This window comes from Stenella coeruleoalba, assembly GCF_951394435.1.
Source record: "Stenella coeruleoalba genome assembly, chromosome: 3".
Taxonomy (NCBI): Eukaryota; Metazoa; Chordata; class Mammalia; order Artiodactyla; family Delphinidae; genus Stenella; species Stenella coeruleoalba.
Genome location: NC_137148.1, coordinates 33361336 through 33379742, shown reverse-complemented (window position 1 = coordinate 33379742; position 18407 = coordinate 33361336). Strand labels below are relative to the sequence as shown.

At 40.3% G+C, this 18407-nt stretch overlaps 1 protein-coding gene across 7 annotated transcripts in view; it reads left to right on the top strand.

Annotated features, from left to right (window-relative positions):
- LOC307183458 (uncharacterized protein) overlaps nt 1-18407 on the top strand; it is a 921334-nt gene that overhangs the window by 80423 nt on the left and 822504 nt on the right. For 6 of the 7 annotated variants that reach the window (XR_013827469.1, XR_013827470.1, XR_013827471.1 and 3 more), the window contains exon 2: nt 15258-15332. Coding sequence is in view for 3 of the 7 variants with exons in the window: in XM_079915969.1 (XP_079772095.1) it covers nt 15275-15332 (58 nt within the window). In the remaining 4 variants the exon portion in view is untranslated. Of the gene's footprint in view, nt 1-6334; nt 6501-14216; nt 14301-15257; nt 15333-18407 lie in introns of those variants that run through there. The other variant, XM_079915970.1, reaches the window with a different exon arrangement.

The window sequence follows — 18407 nt, the reverse complement described above, 5'->3', positions numbered from 1 at the left end:
GTAACACAATCATGGTAGGGGACTTTTAACACCCCACTTTTACCAATGGACAGATCATCCAAAATGAAAATATATAAGGAAACACAAGCTTTAAATGACACATTAAACAAGAGGGACTTAACTGATATTTATAGGACATTCCATCCAAAAACAAAAGAATACACTTTCTTCTCAAGTGCTTATGGAACATTCTCCAGGATAGATCATATGTTGCATCACAAATCAAGCCTTGGTAAATTTAAGAAAATTGAAGTCATATCAAGTATCTTTTTGGACCACAGTGCTATAAAACTAAATATCAATTACAGGAAAAAATCTGTAAAAAATACAAATACATTGAGGCTAAACAATACGCTACTAAATAAGCAAGAGATCACTGGAGAAATCAAAGAGGAAATCAAAAAGTACCTAGAAACAAATGACAATGAAAACATGACGACCCAGAGGAGGTGGGGGAATCAGGCTCCCGGACTTCAGTCTATACTACAAAGCTACAATAATCAAGACAGTATGGTACTTGCACAGTAACAGAAATATATATCAGTGGAACAGGATAGAAAGCCCAGAGATAAACCCACGCACATATGGTCACCTTATCTTTGTTAAAGGAGGCAAGAATATACAATGGAGAAAAGACAGCCTCTTCAATAAGTGGTGCTGGGAAAACTGGACAGCTACATGTAAAACAATGAAATTAGAACACTCCCTAACACCATACACAAAAATAAAGTCAAAGTGGATTGAAGACCTAAATGTAAGATCAGACACTGTAAAACTCTTAGATGAAAACGGAGCACTCTATGGCATAAATGACAGCAACATCCTGTTTGATCCATCTCCTAGAGAAAGGGAAGTAAAAACAAATATGAACAAGTGAGACCTAATGAAACTTAAAAGCTTTTGCACAGCAAAGGTAACCATAAACAAGATGAAAAGACAACCCTCAGATGGAGGAAATTTTTGCAAATGGAGTAATTGACAAAGGATTAGTCTCCAAAATATATAAGCAGCTCATGCAGCTCAATATCAAAAAAAAAAACCAAACAACCCAATCCAAAAATGGGCAGAAGACCTAAACAGACCTTTCTCCGAAGAAGATATACAGATTGCCTACAAACACATGCATCACTTATCATTAGAAAAATGCAAATCAAAACTACAATGACGTATCACCTCATACTGGTCAGAATGGCCATCATCAAAAAATATACAAACAATAAATTCTGGAGAGGGTGTGGAGAAAAGGGAACCCTCTTGCACTGTTGGCGGGAATGTAAATTGATGCATCTACTACAGAGAATGATATGGAGGTTCCTTAAAAAATGAAAGAGTGAACTATCATATGACCCAGCAATCCCACTACTGGGCATATACCCTGAGACAACCATAATTCAAAAAGAGTCATGTAGCACAATGTTCATTGCAGCACTATTTACAGTGGCCAGGATAAGTGTCCATCAACAGATGAATGGATAAAGAAGAAGTGGCACATATATATAATGGAATATTACTCAGCCATAAAAGGAAACAAAATTGTGTTATTTGTAGTGAGGTGGATGGACCTAGAGTCTGTCATACAGAGTGAAGTAAGTCAGAAAAACAAATACCATGTGCTAACACATATATATGGAGTATAAGAAAGAAAATGGTTCTGAAGAACCTAGGGGCAGGACAGGAATAAAGATGCAGTTGTAGAGAATGGACTTGAGGACACGGGAAGGCGGGGTGGTAAGCTGGGACGATGTGAGAGAGTGGCATGGACATATATACACTACCAAATGTAAAATAGATAGCTAGTGGGAAGCAGCCGCATAGCACAGTGAGATCAGCTTGGTAGTTTGTGACCACCGAGAGGGTTGGGATAGGGAGGGTGGGAGGGAGATGCAAGAGGGAGGGGATTTGGGGATATATGTATACATATAGCTGATTCACTTTGTGATACAGCAGAAGGTTACACACCATTGTAAAGCAATTATACCCCAATAAAGATGTTTAAAAAAAAAAAAAGTTATATTAAACTTTAGTTCCTAAATATTGCTTTTTGTTGGTCACATTTTACAAGATTTGATGGTTTAATAAATAGGTTGTTTCTTATAATTTCATAATATTAAAATCATTTATTCTCTCTAATAAAAAAATAAAGGACAACAACAAGAATAACACATTGCAAAACTTTGTTGGTTTGGTTTACATTTTATTCATGTTTCTGGTCAACACATAATAGGCTTTTATTTCCCCCCCTTGATAAGTGAAAAAAAATGAAGACTATCAGTGGAATACATAGGTTTAAATATTACTATATGTTAGTTTGGCCTGTGAGTACAAGTTTAATAGGGATGATACAGCTTTAATGACTCATTGTTCTGATACTGGTGAAGTCAAAAATTCTTACGGTGATTGACTCAATTTTATTTCCTCATGTATTAATAATTAATTTTACTCATTTGTTTGGAAAACATTTATTGATTCTTATTACAGTCTTAGACTTGATTTCTTGTGAAATGGGATATCTCATGAGTGAATTTTCTGGATTTTTGTTTACTGAGTTCACCATTAAGATAATTTTAAAGTACTTCAAAAATAAGGAAAAAAGATACATCATTAAGTTTAAATTTTGTTATATGTTCTCAAAGAAGTGGTTCTGAAAATGTAATGGGTGTAGGAATCACCTGGGAAGCTTATTACAAATGCAGGTTTCTTGGCCCTAACCTCAGAGACTAGAGGTATGGTTTGGACATCTACATTTGAAAGAAGAAAAACAGAAGATTCTGATGCAGCTGGGCTACTGTTCATACTTTGAAAAATTAGAGACAGCCACATGAAGACATATGTGCCCAAAACTATTTACCTTAAGTATTTGGGGTTGAACATTAATCTACCACAATAAAAACAAAACAAAACAAAACCAATAAAAATGAAAAAAAAATTAAGAAATATTGGCATTGCTTACCAAATCATGGTTTTTCTTTTCCTTCTTTGGAGATACGTAAGAAAAACCTATCACCAAGCTGTAGATGATGTCAGTCCTTGTATTCCTAGAACATTTTTGACACGTAACCCTTTATTTCACAATAAACATGCTGAGGCAATGTTCTTTTTATTTTTAGAGCTGAAGATTGCTAGTTAATTATATCACATGTTGAAGGAAAATTAATAAGGAATGCATTCAGCTACAGCTAGAATTTTCAATATTATTACATGTGAGTATGTATCAGACACTCTAATATTAGAATCTAGATTCTAATAATGGAATATTTACTGTGAAAGCCACATGTAATTGTGTTGCTAAGACTGAATTTTAAGATTCATTCATCTCAGTGGTGTCTGAGCTATGAAATAACAATGCTCTTCTCTGTTAATGAGTCACTTTCTTCAGTATGTCAGGCTTTTGTATTTCTCTTTCTTGAGAAAGCAGATGAGTGATTTATTTTAAAAGAATCTTGTAGGAGAATGATGTACAAGTCAGCTAAGGCTGGCCCTTCTTCATAGTTGTTTTTACCTGCTGAATTATTGAACATAATAAAGTGAGTAGGTTCTTAATGAAAAATGTGCTAAGACAATGTTTCTTAAACTCTGTATGCACAAGAATTATGTAGTATATAACATGTTCATTAATATTCAGATTTATGGACCTCCATTTCAATTCAGTAAATCTTAAGTGAGGCCTAGGAATCTAATTTTAACAAACACCTGCTGGCCCGACTTCCATACTTTAAAGAATTACTCTAAGGAATTTTATAAAACAGCTTAAGGGAGTTAATTTCAAGTGACCTATGCTTTCATACCATTGGAGGAACTTATTTTGAACTTTAATTAAGAAGAGTTTAGCAGTACAAAAGGAACCTCACAGTTTTCCAAGCATAGATTTTGCATTTGGATGGCCACTGCGAATAAGTACATCATCATGTTTCCTTTTGGACAGCCTTGTTTTGGGAAAAGGCTAGCCTTTGGTGAGACCACAAGTTATCGGGATATCCAAAACCCTGATGATGAGAGAACCGAAGGAGTGACAAAGCATGACAGTGGTCAGTGGCATTTACTCTATGCCAGGCAGTGTGCTAAGCTTCTTACATGTATTAACTTATTTAACCTTACAACTATCCTATAAAGTAGATATTATTGTTTTGCTCATTTTACAAACGGGGAAATCGAGGTAGTAAGAAGTTCAGTAACTTGGTCCCTTCATAGCTTGTGAGAAACGGGTTCAGGATGGATGTGAACCTGAGCAGTGTAACACAGGATCTGGGCCTCCACCAGTGCCCTGGGCCACCAGTAAAGGACTGGTTCTCTGGGAAAATCATTTATGTTTCGACTCAACATAGGGCTTTTTATATTAAGACGAATTATTACGAATGCAAAGCCATGAACTGCATGCCAGTTAGAGCTTTTTGATCTATAGTTTTTAAGATTTCTAGAGATCAACATGAGAGAAAATGAAAGTAATAGCAAAGGCATTTACTTAAGCAGTTATTTTCTTGAACATTCCCTTTCAGAAGTAATAATTATAATCTTTGCACTGATATGAGTGCTTAACTTCTTTTAGAGTCTTTAGGGATCATTCAGCTCAACAATAAGAGTTTCTTCAATGAATGAATGAAGAATTGGGTGGATTCTGCACATCTACAGGGATGTTCTGCAGGCCAATCAGTACAGTAATTTGCATAAACATCCTTAGAATTGTGAAGGGAACTTTAGAAGCAAGTCTAGAGGGATTAGGCCATGCAGATGTGGTCCAGTGTCAACCTCCAGGAAAGGGGCAGTGGGAAGGCTAGGACCACATGCCCAGGTGGGATGAGCTGTGTGCCTGGGCCTCAACCTGAGGCAGGGTCTAGGATGAGCGGAGGATGGCTACCCAAGCAGCATTGACGTGCTTTGTACCAATGGTTTCTGTATTTGTTTCCTATTGCTGCTGTAACAAATAACCACAAACTTAGTGGCTTGAAGCAGCACACATTTATAATCTTAAGCTCTGTAGGTCAGAAATACGATGCATATCTCACTGGTCTAAAGTTAAAGTGTCAGCAGAGCTGTCTTCCTTTTTGGAGGCTCTGGGAGAGAAACCTCTTCTTTGCCCTTTTCTGCTTTTCGAAGCTGCCCACATTCCTTGGCTCATGGCCCCTCTCTCTCCATCTTCAAAGCCAGCACTGGCAGGTTGAGTTGTTTTCACATTGTATCCCTCTGATTTCCTCTTCCACTTTTAAGAACACTTATGCTTACGTTGGGCCCACTCAGATAATGGAGGATGATCTTTCTAAGGTCAGTTTATTAACAACTTTTATTCTATCTGCAGCCTTAAATTCCTCTTTGCTGTGTAACCCAGTGTATTCACAGGTTCCAGGCAGTAGGAGGTGGACATGGATATTTTGGGGAGATCTCTCTCTGCCTACCACGGCTTCATAGAGTAAGATGAGTGGGGAAAAGGGTCATGTTCCAGGACATAGGGCTTGATCATCCAAGGCTACTGTTTGACTTGAAAGCCTCTTGCTCCTGCTCTGGACAGCTGCAGATGCTGGAAGAGCAGTGATGGTGGAAAGACTGTGAGCTGGTTGGCAGAGTGAGGAGGGCGGAGGTGGTGTCATAGTTGGAAGGGCTGAAGGATCCTTGTTGGCTGAGGACTCCCTTCTATGCCCTGACTTCATGGTGTTGTTTCTAATGTTTGTAGAGAAGGAACGTATGAAGAGTTTTTCTCTTAAGGGGAAAAGCCAAGCTGCTCACCAAGTCAGGCATAGAGGGATGGGTGGGGAGGAACATTTATAGAGTTGGAATCCCAATTAAAAAAGGTGGAGGGCTTCCCTGGTGGCACAGTGGTTGAGAGTCCGCCTGCCGATGCAGGGGACGCGGGTTCGTGCCCCGGTCCGGGAAGATCCCACATGCCGCGGAGCGGCTGGGCCCGTGAGCCATGGCCGCTGAGCCTGCGCGTCCGGAGCCTGTGCTCCGCAACGCGAGAGGCCACAGCAGTGAGAGGCCCGCGTACCGCAAAAAAAAAAAAAAAAAAAAAATTTATGTTCTGCCAATAAGAGCTAAAGCATTAAGTGAAAAAAGAGCATGATTTTCAGGGTGAGGGAGGTGTTACAGAATCTACTTAAAAAATGATACTGTTGACTGTTGGAGGCCTTTGTTTTCATAAGTTAAGCAAAGTGGAAGTGGTTTATTTGTACCCAAGAGAAGAATCATGTGACCTTCTGAGTGAAAAGGAACCTACAAGACATTAGTCATCTAGTTGCTATTATATAAATCACGCAAAATGCTGCCTGAATATCGTTAAAAGGTTCATTTTTTTTTTTTTCTCCAAAGCGTATCAGACCTCTTTTAGGTTGGTTTTGTTTTACGTGCTTACCTAATTTTTGTTGTTTGGGTGTCTGCCTACACAGAATGGTGGAGACAGTTGGGGACTTGCCTGACACGAAGCCACCAGCTATTGGAAAGAGTCTTTTGAACGAAGGCATCATAGGCCCCATGAGGGGAAGAGGAAGCCGCAAAGAACATCAGAATGTGAAAATGTAGGTCACAGCTGCTAGCCAGGGCATAGAGAACACACTTTCATGTCACTGAAAGCTTCGGAAGGAGGCAGGAAGGATATACGCCAGGATACACATCATTCTCAACTACAAAGGGTAGACGTGTGTGTGTGTTAGATTCTCTCTCCCAGCAGGGTTAGCTCTTCTGTGCAGTCATACTTGGAGGACAGAGAGGGTGGGCTAGCTGGGGGAGGTGGGGTGGGCAGCAGGCTTCCTGTGAAGAGCTACTGTAGATTTTTCAGTTTTTACGGTAACTTTTAAGGCTCTTTGTATAAAAACAAAGCAAAAACAAAACTGTAATATGCAAAGCATCAAACCTTTAGCAAGTCTGTTGCCAAAGCAAGCTTGTTTCAGCATAAAGTGGAATGGCAAAGTTTAAAGGAAAGGTGGGTGGCAACCTGGTGAAAAAACCCCAGAAATAGCCACTCAATAAAAAGCATGTCTTCTTCTTAAATTCTCTTCTTTATTTAATTCTGTGCTTCCAACTTATATGGTTTTAGGCGTCTAAAGTTTGTTCCAAGAGGAGCTATACCTACGGGCACTGGGCATTTTGCAAAGCAGGGAGATTTTTCATACATATCACACTCTGTCCAAATCCCACTTTTGCTCTTTGTGTGCTTCTTGCTTGAAGCTAACACAGCGCCAGGCTGCCTTTGCTGATGCTCCCTCCCTCTCAGGCTCTGTGGTTCCTGCCCTCCTTGGCCAGCATCTCCTCTCGTCTGGGTTTTTGATGCTTCCCAGAGCTCCTCCCTGGTAAATCATCTGAGCCTGCACTTCCAGATGGCTTATGCCCTTATTCATGGGAGAAATCAGAAATAGAAAGGAGATATTTGTATCCATGCCAGTCCAAAACAGTAAATTCATCTGATGGTACTAACCTTTCGTTTATTTATTTTGCAAGTTCTACCTGCTTTAGGCCCATCTGATCAAATTGAAAAACCGAAGGTTGGCAGGCTATGGTATGAATGTCACATCCAGCCCACTGCCTACTGTACAGCTTGGGAGCTAAGAATTATTTTCAAATGGTTGAAAAAAAATCAAAAGAAGAATAATACTTCGAGGCATATGAAAGTTATATGACATTCAAATTTTAGTGTACCCCCCCCAAAAAAAAGGTTTTATTGGAACTCAGTTGCTCTAATATTTTTATGTATTGTCTAAAGCTGCTTTTGCACTATTTTGGCAAACTTGGCCTGCAAAGCCTGAAACATTTGCTGTCTGGGCCTTTACAGAAGAAGTTTGCCAACTCCTGTTTTAAGCCAATCTTTACATTTACATATTAAGTTGCCTACCAGAAAACAAGATTCTCATCATTATTATGACCTTGGTGGTTAACACAGTGACTGACGTGTAGTAGTTACTCTATGGATATTTGTTACAAAGATTTACAATAATACAGTTTACTTACAACTTTCAGAAACATACCTATTATATGGCATTTGTTTTGGGAAGCCTTGCCAATAGGCAAGAGGTGCCTATCTTTTCTCTCTAGCTTTCCCCTTCCTTACTTTTTTTTTTTTTTTTTTTTTTTTTTTTTTTTGCGGTGCACGGGCCTCTCACTGTTGTGGCCTCTCCCGTTGCGGAGCACAGGCTCCGGACGCGCAGGCTCAGCGTCCACGGCTCACGGGCCCAGCCGCTCCGCAGCATGTGGGATCCTCCCGGACCGGGGCACGAACCCGTGTCCCCTGCATCGGCAGGTGGACTCTCAACCACTGCGCCACCAGGGAAGCCCTTCCTTACATATTTTGAAGCATAAACACTTAGTTGTAATCTACTTTTTAACTGGTGGCTAAAATTTAGAATATATCAAGTTTTCCATAATTGGAGATTTTGTTTTTAAAATTATGAACTCTTCCCAGAGGCTGTGTGTGTGTTTCCTACTGCTGAATGCAAACTACCCTAAAACCTGGTGATTTAAAATAACAACCATTTTGTTATATTGCACTGTTTTGGTGGCTAGGAATTCAGGCAGGGCTTAGCTGGGTGATTCCTCTGCTCCACACAGCATCCACTGGAATTAGTGGTATTCAGCTGGTGTCCAGGCTGCTCTATTGGGTCACATGCCTGCTACCTTGGAGGGGATGGCTGGAAGGTAAGGTTCAGCTGGGCCGCCGTCCTTCTGCGTGTAGTCTCAGGATCTCTCCAGCAGGGTAGTCAGACTGCTAACATGCAGCTTAGCACTTGGAGAGACTAAGGTGGAAACTGCCCATTATCTGAGAGTTAAGGTCCAGAGCTGGCAGAGTGTCATTCCTGCCACACTGTCTTCATCTGATAGTGATTACCAGCCAACCCAGATTCAAGAGGAAGGAGATGAGACCCCACCTCTCAAAGAGAAGAATGTTAAAGAATTTCTGGCCATCTTTAATCTGCTATGGGCTGCTTCTAGTTTGATTTTTAACTTTACTAATTCCAACTAACTACAATAGCTTCCTCCTAGTGTTCCTAACACATGATCTTTTTTCAGCTGTTTTTCATGGTCTCATCTCTGAGCTCTGGAATTGGCAGGTGTCTAGAAAAGGAGAAGACCCACTCAGACCAGGCAGAGCTATGAGGGATTGGCTGAAGTACACTGAGTACCTCCTTCAGAAAGTGATTCAGCCCCAAAGCAGCCTGTCTGCCTCCTACAATACCTCAGATAGGAGCTAGGAGATCTGTAGGCTCACTCTGACCCCAGCTGTCAGGGAGGGAAGTCCTAAAGTACATTCCCATAATACTTAATGACATCTTATGTCATACAGTTTGGAAGATACTCCAGTCTCTCTTCTTCATTCATTGGAAAGAAAAATCAGCGCTGCACCGCACTGGATAGAGACGGGTAGCTAAAGAATACACAAGCCAAGATAATGTCAGTTCAGGGCCTGGTTTTCCTCCTGTCTGCCATATTCTATTCTTGGGAATATTGCTGGCATGCTGTTCTGATTTGCTCTAAAGAAATAAGGTCAAGTTTTCTGAAGATGCCTTTGTTTAGGCTAATTTTCTGACCTGGAGATTAGAAATCAGAGAGCTGTAACCATCCAAAAGGCTGCCTTCTACATGTGACTGTGTAGGAGAGAGAACAATCTTAGTATTTTTTCCAATGTAAATAACTTTTGGACGATTTTCTTGGCTTGTGTTACAGAGTTTTGGAGAGAAAATGCAGTTGTTTACAATACACAAAACGTGTGGTAAACATACAGGATGTAAATATTATTTAAATACACCAAAACTTTATGGAGATGGAAGACCTGTCAAAGAGTTGTATTTCCCCATTTACTAGGACAATGCATCTGCTGTATTTTGTTGAGTTATGAGGTCAGCAAGGTGATAGCCCTACAGGGGATCACCAGCTGAAGGACAATTCCAGGCCCTTCTGCTGCCCTGGGTCTGGTTTGGTAACTGTATTTCCTTTTCTTGCCACCCTAGACCACATCCTGCCAGAGCAGTTGCTTTCTCTGTGTGCCCTTTGGGGGTATTTGTTTTCTCTTTCGATGGCTAGGGGCTGGGAGCCTCTCTGCACATTTCCTCTGGTGGTCAGGACTGTTAGCACCCAGAAGGTTCCGTGGCCCACGTGGGGCAGCCTGAGCGTGTGGCCTGTGGTGGGAGCATGGGGGAAGGCACCAGCACTTCCTTGTTCTTTAAAAAGCCACATAGGGTTGTAGGCTTGGTGGTAAATTTTCTGTGGGCAATGAGAAACTCTTGACGTTTTCACACAAAGAAAGGACCTGATGTAGTGGTAAAACTAGGATCTCATACACATCTTTTCCTTTTCTCTATGGTGCAGGGATACAGGGTGGGGGGAAGTCTTCATGATGAAGCAACAACTCAGAACTGAGGAAACTGATCTTTGGTTCCTGTCTATATTGTTGTTGGGGTGTGTGTGCGTGTGTGTGTGTGTGTGTGTGTGTGTGTGTGTGTGTGTGTGTTTGGAGAACTTTGAACATTCATTTGAGCCTGTACTTTTTGTAGCTTGTCTGGGATCAAACAAATTCATATCCTTGTGAAGAGTCCTTCCATTGTCTGAAAATGAAGTCTGTTCCATGATTATCAGATATTATAAACGGAGATAGTACAAACCTTGGAAAAATGCTTTATAGTATAGTGGAGATCGAAACTACTGGAAACTCTTCTTCAGAGACCCGAAAAACATCTGTGGTAGGACCTTGACTGGAGAGGAGTTTTGTTGTTTGTCGTGAAGCAGCTTTTTTCCCCCTTATTTCTTCATGGCAGAATTGATAATTATAGGGAAATTTCTTGATATTTGTTCTTTACAGTCCTTAAGTTCCTTTTCCTTCAAAAATAATACGGTTTCTGCCACTAGTGGATTCTCCTCACTCACTGTTGAATTATTTGTAATAAGTATCACTGTTCTTCAGTGTGGAGACTGGAAATCCCCTCTGACATGCTTTCTTGCCAACCTCTTCTCTGGTTGCCTGCCCACAGTATTTTTTCCTCATCTGGCCAGCCATCTCTGACTTATTTTAGCACATGCAGCATTTCAGAATTTGACACAGTAGCACGCTGCATAGCTTTGAAAAGAAGCTTTCCAGTGGAACGGTGGCCACGAGTCGCCTCAAAGACTAAAATTAAAGTTCTTTGGTTGTGGGAGGAAGGCTCTGGAGAGCTCGAATTCATTCTCTGGGGTGTCAGTGGTTTGGAGACTAATCAGAAGCATGTTAGCATCACAAGGGAGTTTTATTGAAACTTCTGGTTCTTCAAGATTCATTGACAAGGTGGTTTTAAGAGCTCAGCCCTCAAAGGTGTCTGTAAAACTTTTCAGATATAGCCCTACCATCTCCACTGTTCAAAAATATTTTGGGGATTTTAGTATGTATGTGTTCATTCTAATTCTTAATTGGAAAATGCATCTGAACCTGCGTTCTTATTTTGTGGTTAAGAGGAGGAAGGAAACCAATTAATAGTTATCGAGCACATGCTAGATGACAGGCAAGAATTAGGTGCTTTATTCTGGCTGTACTGGTGCCAAGGAGAGAAGAACCCAGGATGTCACTGAGATTGTTGAAACCCCGTGGAGAATGAGGCTGGCTGAGCAATTAACAGCAAACTTGGGTCAAGGCATAGAAGAGACATGGCCACTTGCAGCCTGCTCAATAAAAACACCCCCTGCCCTACCACCTAAATCAGTGATCTTCCCTTGTTTCTGTTGGTCACTTTGCCTCTTGGTGTCTCCTCTGCTCTTTCCTGGGCCAGATTTCCTTTGTTTATGAATATCTCACTCCCTGCTTTTTCCAGGATCCTGACTTCAGTACCTGTCTTTCTCCAGGTAGTCTGATTGTATCTCTGATTGTTCATTTTCTTTGGAATTTATACTTGCAAGGTCTTAACTTTGAGTTAGGTTGAATGTTAAGGGGCAAATATTGCCCTTGATTGTCTTTTGGCTTCTTTTGGTCTCCACTTCCCGCTGTCCCAAACCACCACCTCTGTACTAAACTTGGACCCCAAGTCCCACAAGAGTTTTGCTGTCTGCTGGTGGCCAAGAATATAAGCTTTATTTTAAATTTAAAGAAAACATTGAAAATAAACTTTTGCTTTTTTATAAATTATATCAAACACTTAAAACATTTGGGAACATTAAACATTACTTTCATACAATACATCCTCGTGTTGGCCAATATGAAGTTTACTGAAATTCAGTATTTTATATATGCTTCATCATTAATTCTTCCTAAAATTCAATGATTATAATGATTCAACTTTATAAGGTTAAACAAGTCTTCTACGTTATACCCCAGTTATTTTCAAATTTTTCAGATAACGTTTCCAGCAAGGAAATTATAAAAATGTATATGAGTTATACTGAAGGCTTGATTAAAAGGCTGTCTGTGTACAGATACAAGGCAGCTTTTTTGCGGTACGCGGGCCTCCCACTGTTGTGGCCTCTCCCGTTGCGGAGCACAGGCTCCGGATGCACAGGCTCAGCGGCCATGGCTCACGGGCCCAGCCGCTCCGCGGCACGTGGGATCCTCCCGGACCGGGGCACGAACCCGCGTCCCTTGCATCGGCAGGCGGACTCCCATCCACTGCGCCACCAGGGAAGCCCACAAGGCAGCTTTGTTGTCTGCTGATAAGGCCTAAGGTGATAGATGTGACAAGGGTGTTTGTGTTCTAATCAGTGAATTCTGACTACCCAAAGCATGAGGTTCAAAAGTTGACCCTTTGTCAGTGTACTGTCCTATCATATTTTAGGATTGCATTTCCTTGAATCACAGAAAGGTGAAAAAGAGAAAGTTTTTCTTATCGCAGTGCTGTCCCTGGTCTGACCGGTAGCCACATGGAATAACTCGTGATAAAATGCATTTGGTAACATTATAAAATGAAGGACTTAACTCAGAATAAACTTGATCTAAGAATGTAAACATAGTTTAGCTTGCTGAAGTCCAGCCTACTAGGTTCTTTTTGGGGTCTGACATCAGTGACAGCTTTTTGGCCTTTAGAACTTGATGTCTAGTTCTGAGAAGGACAAATGTTCGGAACAGCTACTGTTCTTTTTCAAGTCCAGGTGTGAAGACAGAATTAAATACATTTCCTTGCCATTGTCCCATGCTTAACCTTTAAATTCCATATTATTAAAAAAATAAATTATGCTTTATACTCTACCCACCTCCAAAAAGAATTTGAAGCAGAATACCAAAGTATTTTCCATGCAAAGTCTCATGTTGACCTTGGTGTCCTGAGGTCTTCCTTGTAGAGAAAGGCAGATTATACCCCAGACAATATCTTTTTCTAAAACCGTCTTAACATAAGGAAAAGTTTGACACTTTCTTCTTCCATGGGATTATGCCAAACCGCGTCAACTCTATCCAAGTAGGAAAGCCAGATTTCCTCACTTTACACTACCTCATTAACTGTATGTGTATGTACGTGTGTTTCCAGTCTTCACAAATGTGAACTTCTCTATTTTGCTTTCTCTCCAGCACCACAGAACCATGTAGATCAGTGGTTTCTGGTCCTCATTCTTTCTAGCTCTGCTTCTGAACAGATGGAATGGTTATCTGATGGAATGGGTATCAGTGTTAGTGTCCATATCCTTCTGTGGTGTCATATGTTTTATAGTTGGGCATAGTTTATTAAATTCATTACTTTTTGTTGGCTACTTTCAAAATGATAATTTTAAGTCGTGAAAGCCCCAAATGTCTAGACTTTGATTGACAGGCACTTTGATGGCTTCAGGCATGCTGAGTAGCTTACCCCCAGTGTCAAGCCAGCAGCTGTTTTCCCCAGATACCACCCACTCCACGGCCTCTGAAACACTGGGCTCTTACTATTAACCTTCCTTTAGGGAAGTAGAACACTTGGGTCAAAAATCCAAGCTAAGATTGTCACTTTGACAATTTTGTGCATACCCAGACATGCCAACTTCTATTCTCATTGCACCAGTCTACCACATGGCAGCTCAAACTCCTTGCTTTGCATAAATCCCAGTTTGGAGCATTTAAAGTACCTTGTGAACTTAGCAATACATTTTCTTCTCATAATTACATGCTTTCTCCTTTGCCTACAAAATGCCTAATTTCCCTGTGGCTATTCACACTTGTCTTACTTTGGTAAAAATGTTAAACCACGGCTTCCCTTTAAATACCTGAAGATCAAAACCACCTCTAATCTTCGTTTAGCTAAAGCCTCCCATTCTTTTTTCCTTTTCTTTACATCTTCTACTTTAAGTCTTCTATCTTAACCTTTTCTTCACTACTCACTTTAAAGGTCTCCACATGTACCTTCCGGAAGAAATGCAGGCAGAATTTCAAATTCCTACCACCTTGCCAAAGCAGTGGCAAGATTAAACATGTGAGTTGCTTTTCTCTGGCCCTGTCGTTCACTGACCCATAGAAGAGTCCTTCTGTGTCTAGTATTCCTCTGACCTTTAACTCTAGAACAAAGTCGCCTTTGGGTTTCATCAGTTTCCTGAATGTTGTAGAATGCGACTTCAGCTTCAGGGTCTTTGTCACCTCTGGGGAAGTAAATCGAATAAAGCATTTCACATCAGGAGTCTACTAAAATTGTCAGCTCTGTAAATGCAAATTTATCTCTTCAGTTCTGTAATGTGATTGCTTGTAACAAACAAGACAAAAGCATGACAAAAAGAAGAACAACTCCATTGCCTTATTATAATAGAGCACTTGCGTGGGATCTGCTCTGGTTTCTGCACAGGCAGCACTGTATTTGGAAGCCAATATCTCTTACTAGTTTTTCACTATTAAATGTAATTAATTTTAATCTCAAGAATAAAAAAATTAAAGCTCTTATGTGTACAATGCGTGTATATTATTATTTATAGTATATACATATGAATTATGCATATATATATATATAATTTTGGGCCCCAGAACATCATTTAAGAAAACTGATTCTGCCCATGAAGTTATCATTATCATCCTTACTAAATTTTGTGAAACATCTCCATATGCATAGTGACAGGTATTTAGGCATGATGGAAAACGAAAAGAAATATATAAATATGATTTGTGCAGACAGGTGCATTATTTAGAAAGAGGTGAATAGCTGTCCACATAGGACACAGCAAGTACCAAATGTCTGGAAGAGACTGTAAGTGCTACTGGCATTCATGCCACACATATGGAGGCCCATGCCCTGCGGGGCACTTGCAAAGAAGCTAGGATTAACTTCTCTGAAATGGAATGACTGAAGGGTGGATAATGGTGGTGACGGAGTCTTAAAGCACTGAGGTCTAAGCCAGGCACATGGATGGCAAGATGACTGCCTGAGATGTTCTCTTCTTTCCAGAGAAGCAAGAAGAGAAGATGGATGATAGCCTAGGAAGAGGACTTCTGGCCTTGGCTGCGAGCTGGGTGACCTCAGGTAAGTCACTTAACATCTTGGAATCTCAGTTGCTGTATTTGTAAGATAAGGGCTGGTTTATTCTTTGAAACCAAGGGACAAGTTTTGAAATGAAAGGTTAGCAAGAAATGTCTAAGCAATTAGTTTATGCGACAGAATTATACAGATTGCTTCCTGCTCGGTAATAAAACCATCAAAAGTTACTGTCTAAGATACTGTCTATAATCATGATTGGAGGATAAGCTTGGTAAAAAGCCATAACATATGTGCTGAGGATGTGAGATGGAATGCGTAAAACCAGGTAGGATTAATAATGACAGGACTTAGGTAGTTGGGGAAATGTTTGGGAGCTTAATCAGTGAAGTGACAGAATCTACAGTTTAAATTTATGATTTAGTTATCTTCTGAGTGTGCAAAGTTCATGTTCTTATTATGATACAGTGAGGCCCCCCGACTGTAGCTTTTAGGCTAAGCATATCATGGGTTTTGAATTACGCAAGAGATTTGAGTATGTTGGGTTTCGGTAATGACTGTTCCCAGAGCTCCATTAAACATCCCTGATTTCCCTAGTAGTCAGCTAGAATATAATTCAAAATAGGCTGCAGTGAGTGAGGCTTGAAGAAAATAGAAATGGACTGCTGTGGTCACAGCAGAAGTGAAAGGAGGCAGTGCACACCCAGGCTTACAGGTTTCAGGCTTACAGGGAATTCGGAGTGATCTGAAAGTATACCTGGGAGGAAATGAGTATGGGAGAAGAGCCTTGGAAGATGAACAAGTATGAATCATGACCATCAATCAACTCACTGGGAACCTAAAACATGTGATATATAAAACTCAGGGATCTCAGTTCTCCTTTAAAGGTAAAGGGAAGTGTAGCAAGGATCATGGCACTGGGAACACTATGACTACGTTGTCAGTTCTCACCTTCAGTTCACGTGAAAGAGTTTGCCCTGCTCCCCACCTCTGTCCCCACCCCGATACACACATATTCTAGATAAGTTCAGTGAAATTTTTTTATTGTTTTCTATTACGGGGGCAGTTGTCTGAGGCTGAGAAAATAAACTACCCTTAACCTGTCTTTAAATGCTCAAAAAGGGATGCAAATATGAAGTTAGTTCTAAACTCCCCACTAAATAGGGAATCCCAGTGAAAACAACATTGAGCTCGTTCTTTTGCCCATCAAATTGGGAAAAAATAATCATGTATCAGATAGTGTTGATGCCCTGCCCATGTCCCCTTGGCTGACCCCAGAGTTTGCCTGCAGACACTTCATAGACATGCCAACATCTTCCTGTGTCTTTCTTTCAGGGGGCATTCTCTGGGCACAGGAGCATGCCCTGCCCCTGCACAGGTCAGATCGGGAGTAACTGAAAAATAATGCCTTGGAGTGATCCTCAGCCATTGAGGGTTGGTGGATAAATACTCTACTTCCTTGCCTTTCATTGAGATAATTCTAAGTTGTGTTCCATGCAGCCTCCCAGAAGGCCTCCAGAAGGATTGAGACCCAGCTGTTCGTAGAGTAGGGTGATCAACTGGTCCCAGATTTCTTGGAACTGTCCCAGTTTTAGCATAGAAAGTCCTGTGTCCTGGGAAACCCCTCAATCCTGGTGAACTGGGATAGTTGACCATTCTACCATAGAGGTAACTGGCTAGTCAGTGTACTCCTTATTGGTTTTTCTCCCTTCCCTGTCTCACTTCCCCATTTTCTCACAGTGATTTCTGGGATCATCTCCTAAATAAACTACTGCATACTTGGAATTATGTATTTTTTTCAATACCTTTCATCTTCAGTAGATTCTAAGTTGTTAGGGTAGGAGCCCTGTTTTACACAATACTGTCTGTCCACAGCATCTAACACAGTGTGTGAAGCATAGTTCATATTCAGTAAACATTAGCCAAATGAATGGACCCTGTATCATTAACCAAGCAGTTTTAATATACATTATTTGCTGCTGCTTGTCAATATCAGCCTATATATTCCTCTTAAGTTTCCATAGATATCTGCCAGTCACATTGATCAAGTTGTAGGTCAATAGGAGTAGTTTTACAAAAATGATGTATTATTGAAATCTTTTACATCTTTTGATCATCTTACTATTATTCATCCCAGCAGAGGAGTTTTTAAAAATAGAAACGGAATAATGACAAAAATCAATACCTGAGTAGCGTTAGCTAGATTAAGTGCTTTGGTGCACATCTTTCCTGTTAATCCTCAGAGCGACCTTGTCATTTTATATATTTATTCCTAGTTTACAGAAAGTCAAGGCTTAGTATTCTTTGCTCATAATCACACAGCCAAGCAGGGGCCATGTTTCTCACCACCACCCCATGCCTTTCTCATTGCATTATGGGATTCACTGTAACTAGCCAGTAGGTTCTCTCTGAAACTCACCTGCACTCATAGAATTCTATGGAAAGCAAATTCTGGAGACAAAAACACATGGGCCACCATGGGTTGGCTTTTGGGGGTAGTCTTTCACAGCATTTTTTTTTCAAATCTCTTAAATCCTCCTGACAATAGCATCGTTTGCTGTAGTTTTCTCCTAAGTGAATGCTGTACTTCCTCTTAAACACTTGAGAGATTACAGATCTTTGTCATTTGGTATCATTTAATTTCCTGAATAAAGAAACAAGAAAATGCAGGAGGTTTAAGTATACATTTATAGTTGGTTTTAATTTCCTGTTTACCCTTGTAATGGTGGTTTTCCTTATTTTGCTTCTGAAAAATATAATGAGTGTTTGAAATATATTTTGTTTGCGTGGATTTTCTCATCTTAAAAGAGCGAGCAACTGTATACAAGACGATTGTGTCAACAGATAATTTCCCTTATTAATTACTTTTTAGGTTACTTATATGCTTAAATTTGGTTACAACACATTTTTACACTGATATATGTGAGACAGAAGGAGAATGTACAGCTAAAATCCCCTGAGTTTTTTTGCTGCCAATGTTGATTGTGAAGTTTAAGAAAAATTAAAATGGTGAAGAATGTTTCAGATGTTAATTTCCAAATGCATTACCTTTATTTTCTTTTTCAATTTTAAAGGTAATATGCACTTATAAAAAAAAATAGAGAGGCATTCCCCTTTATAACC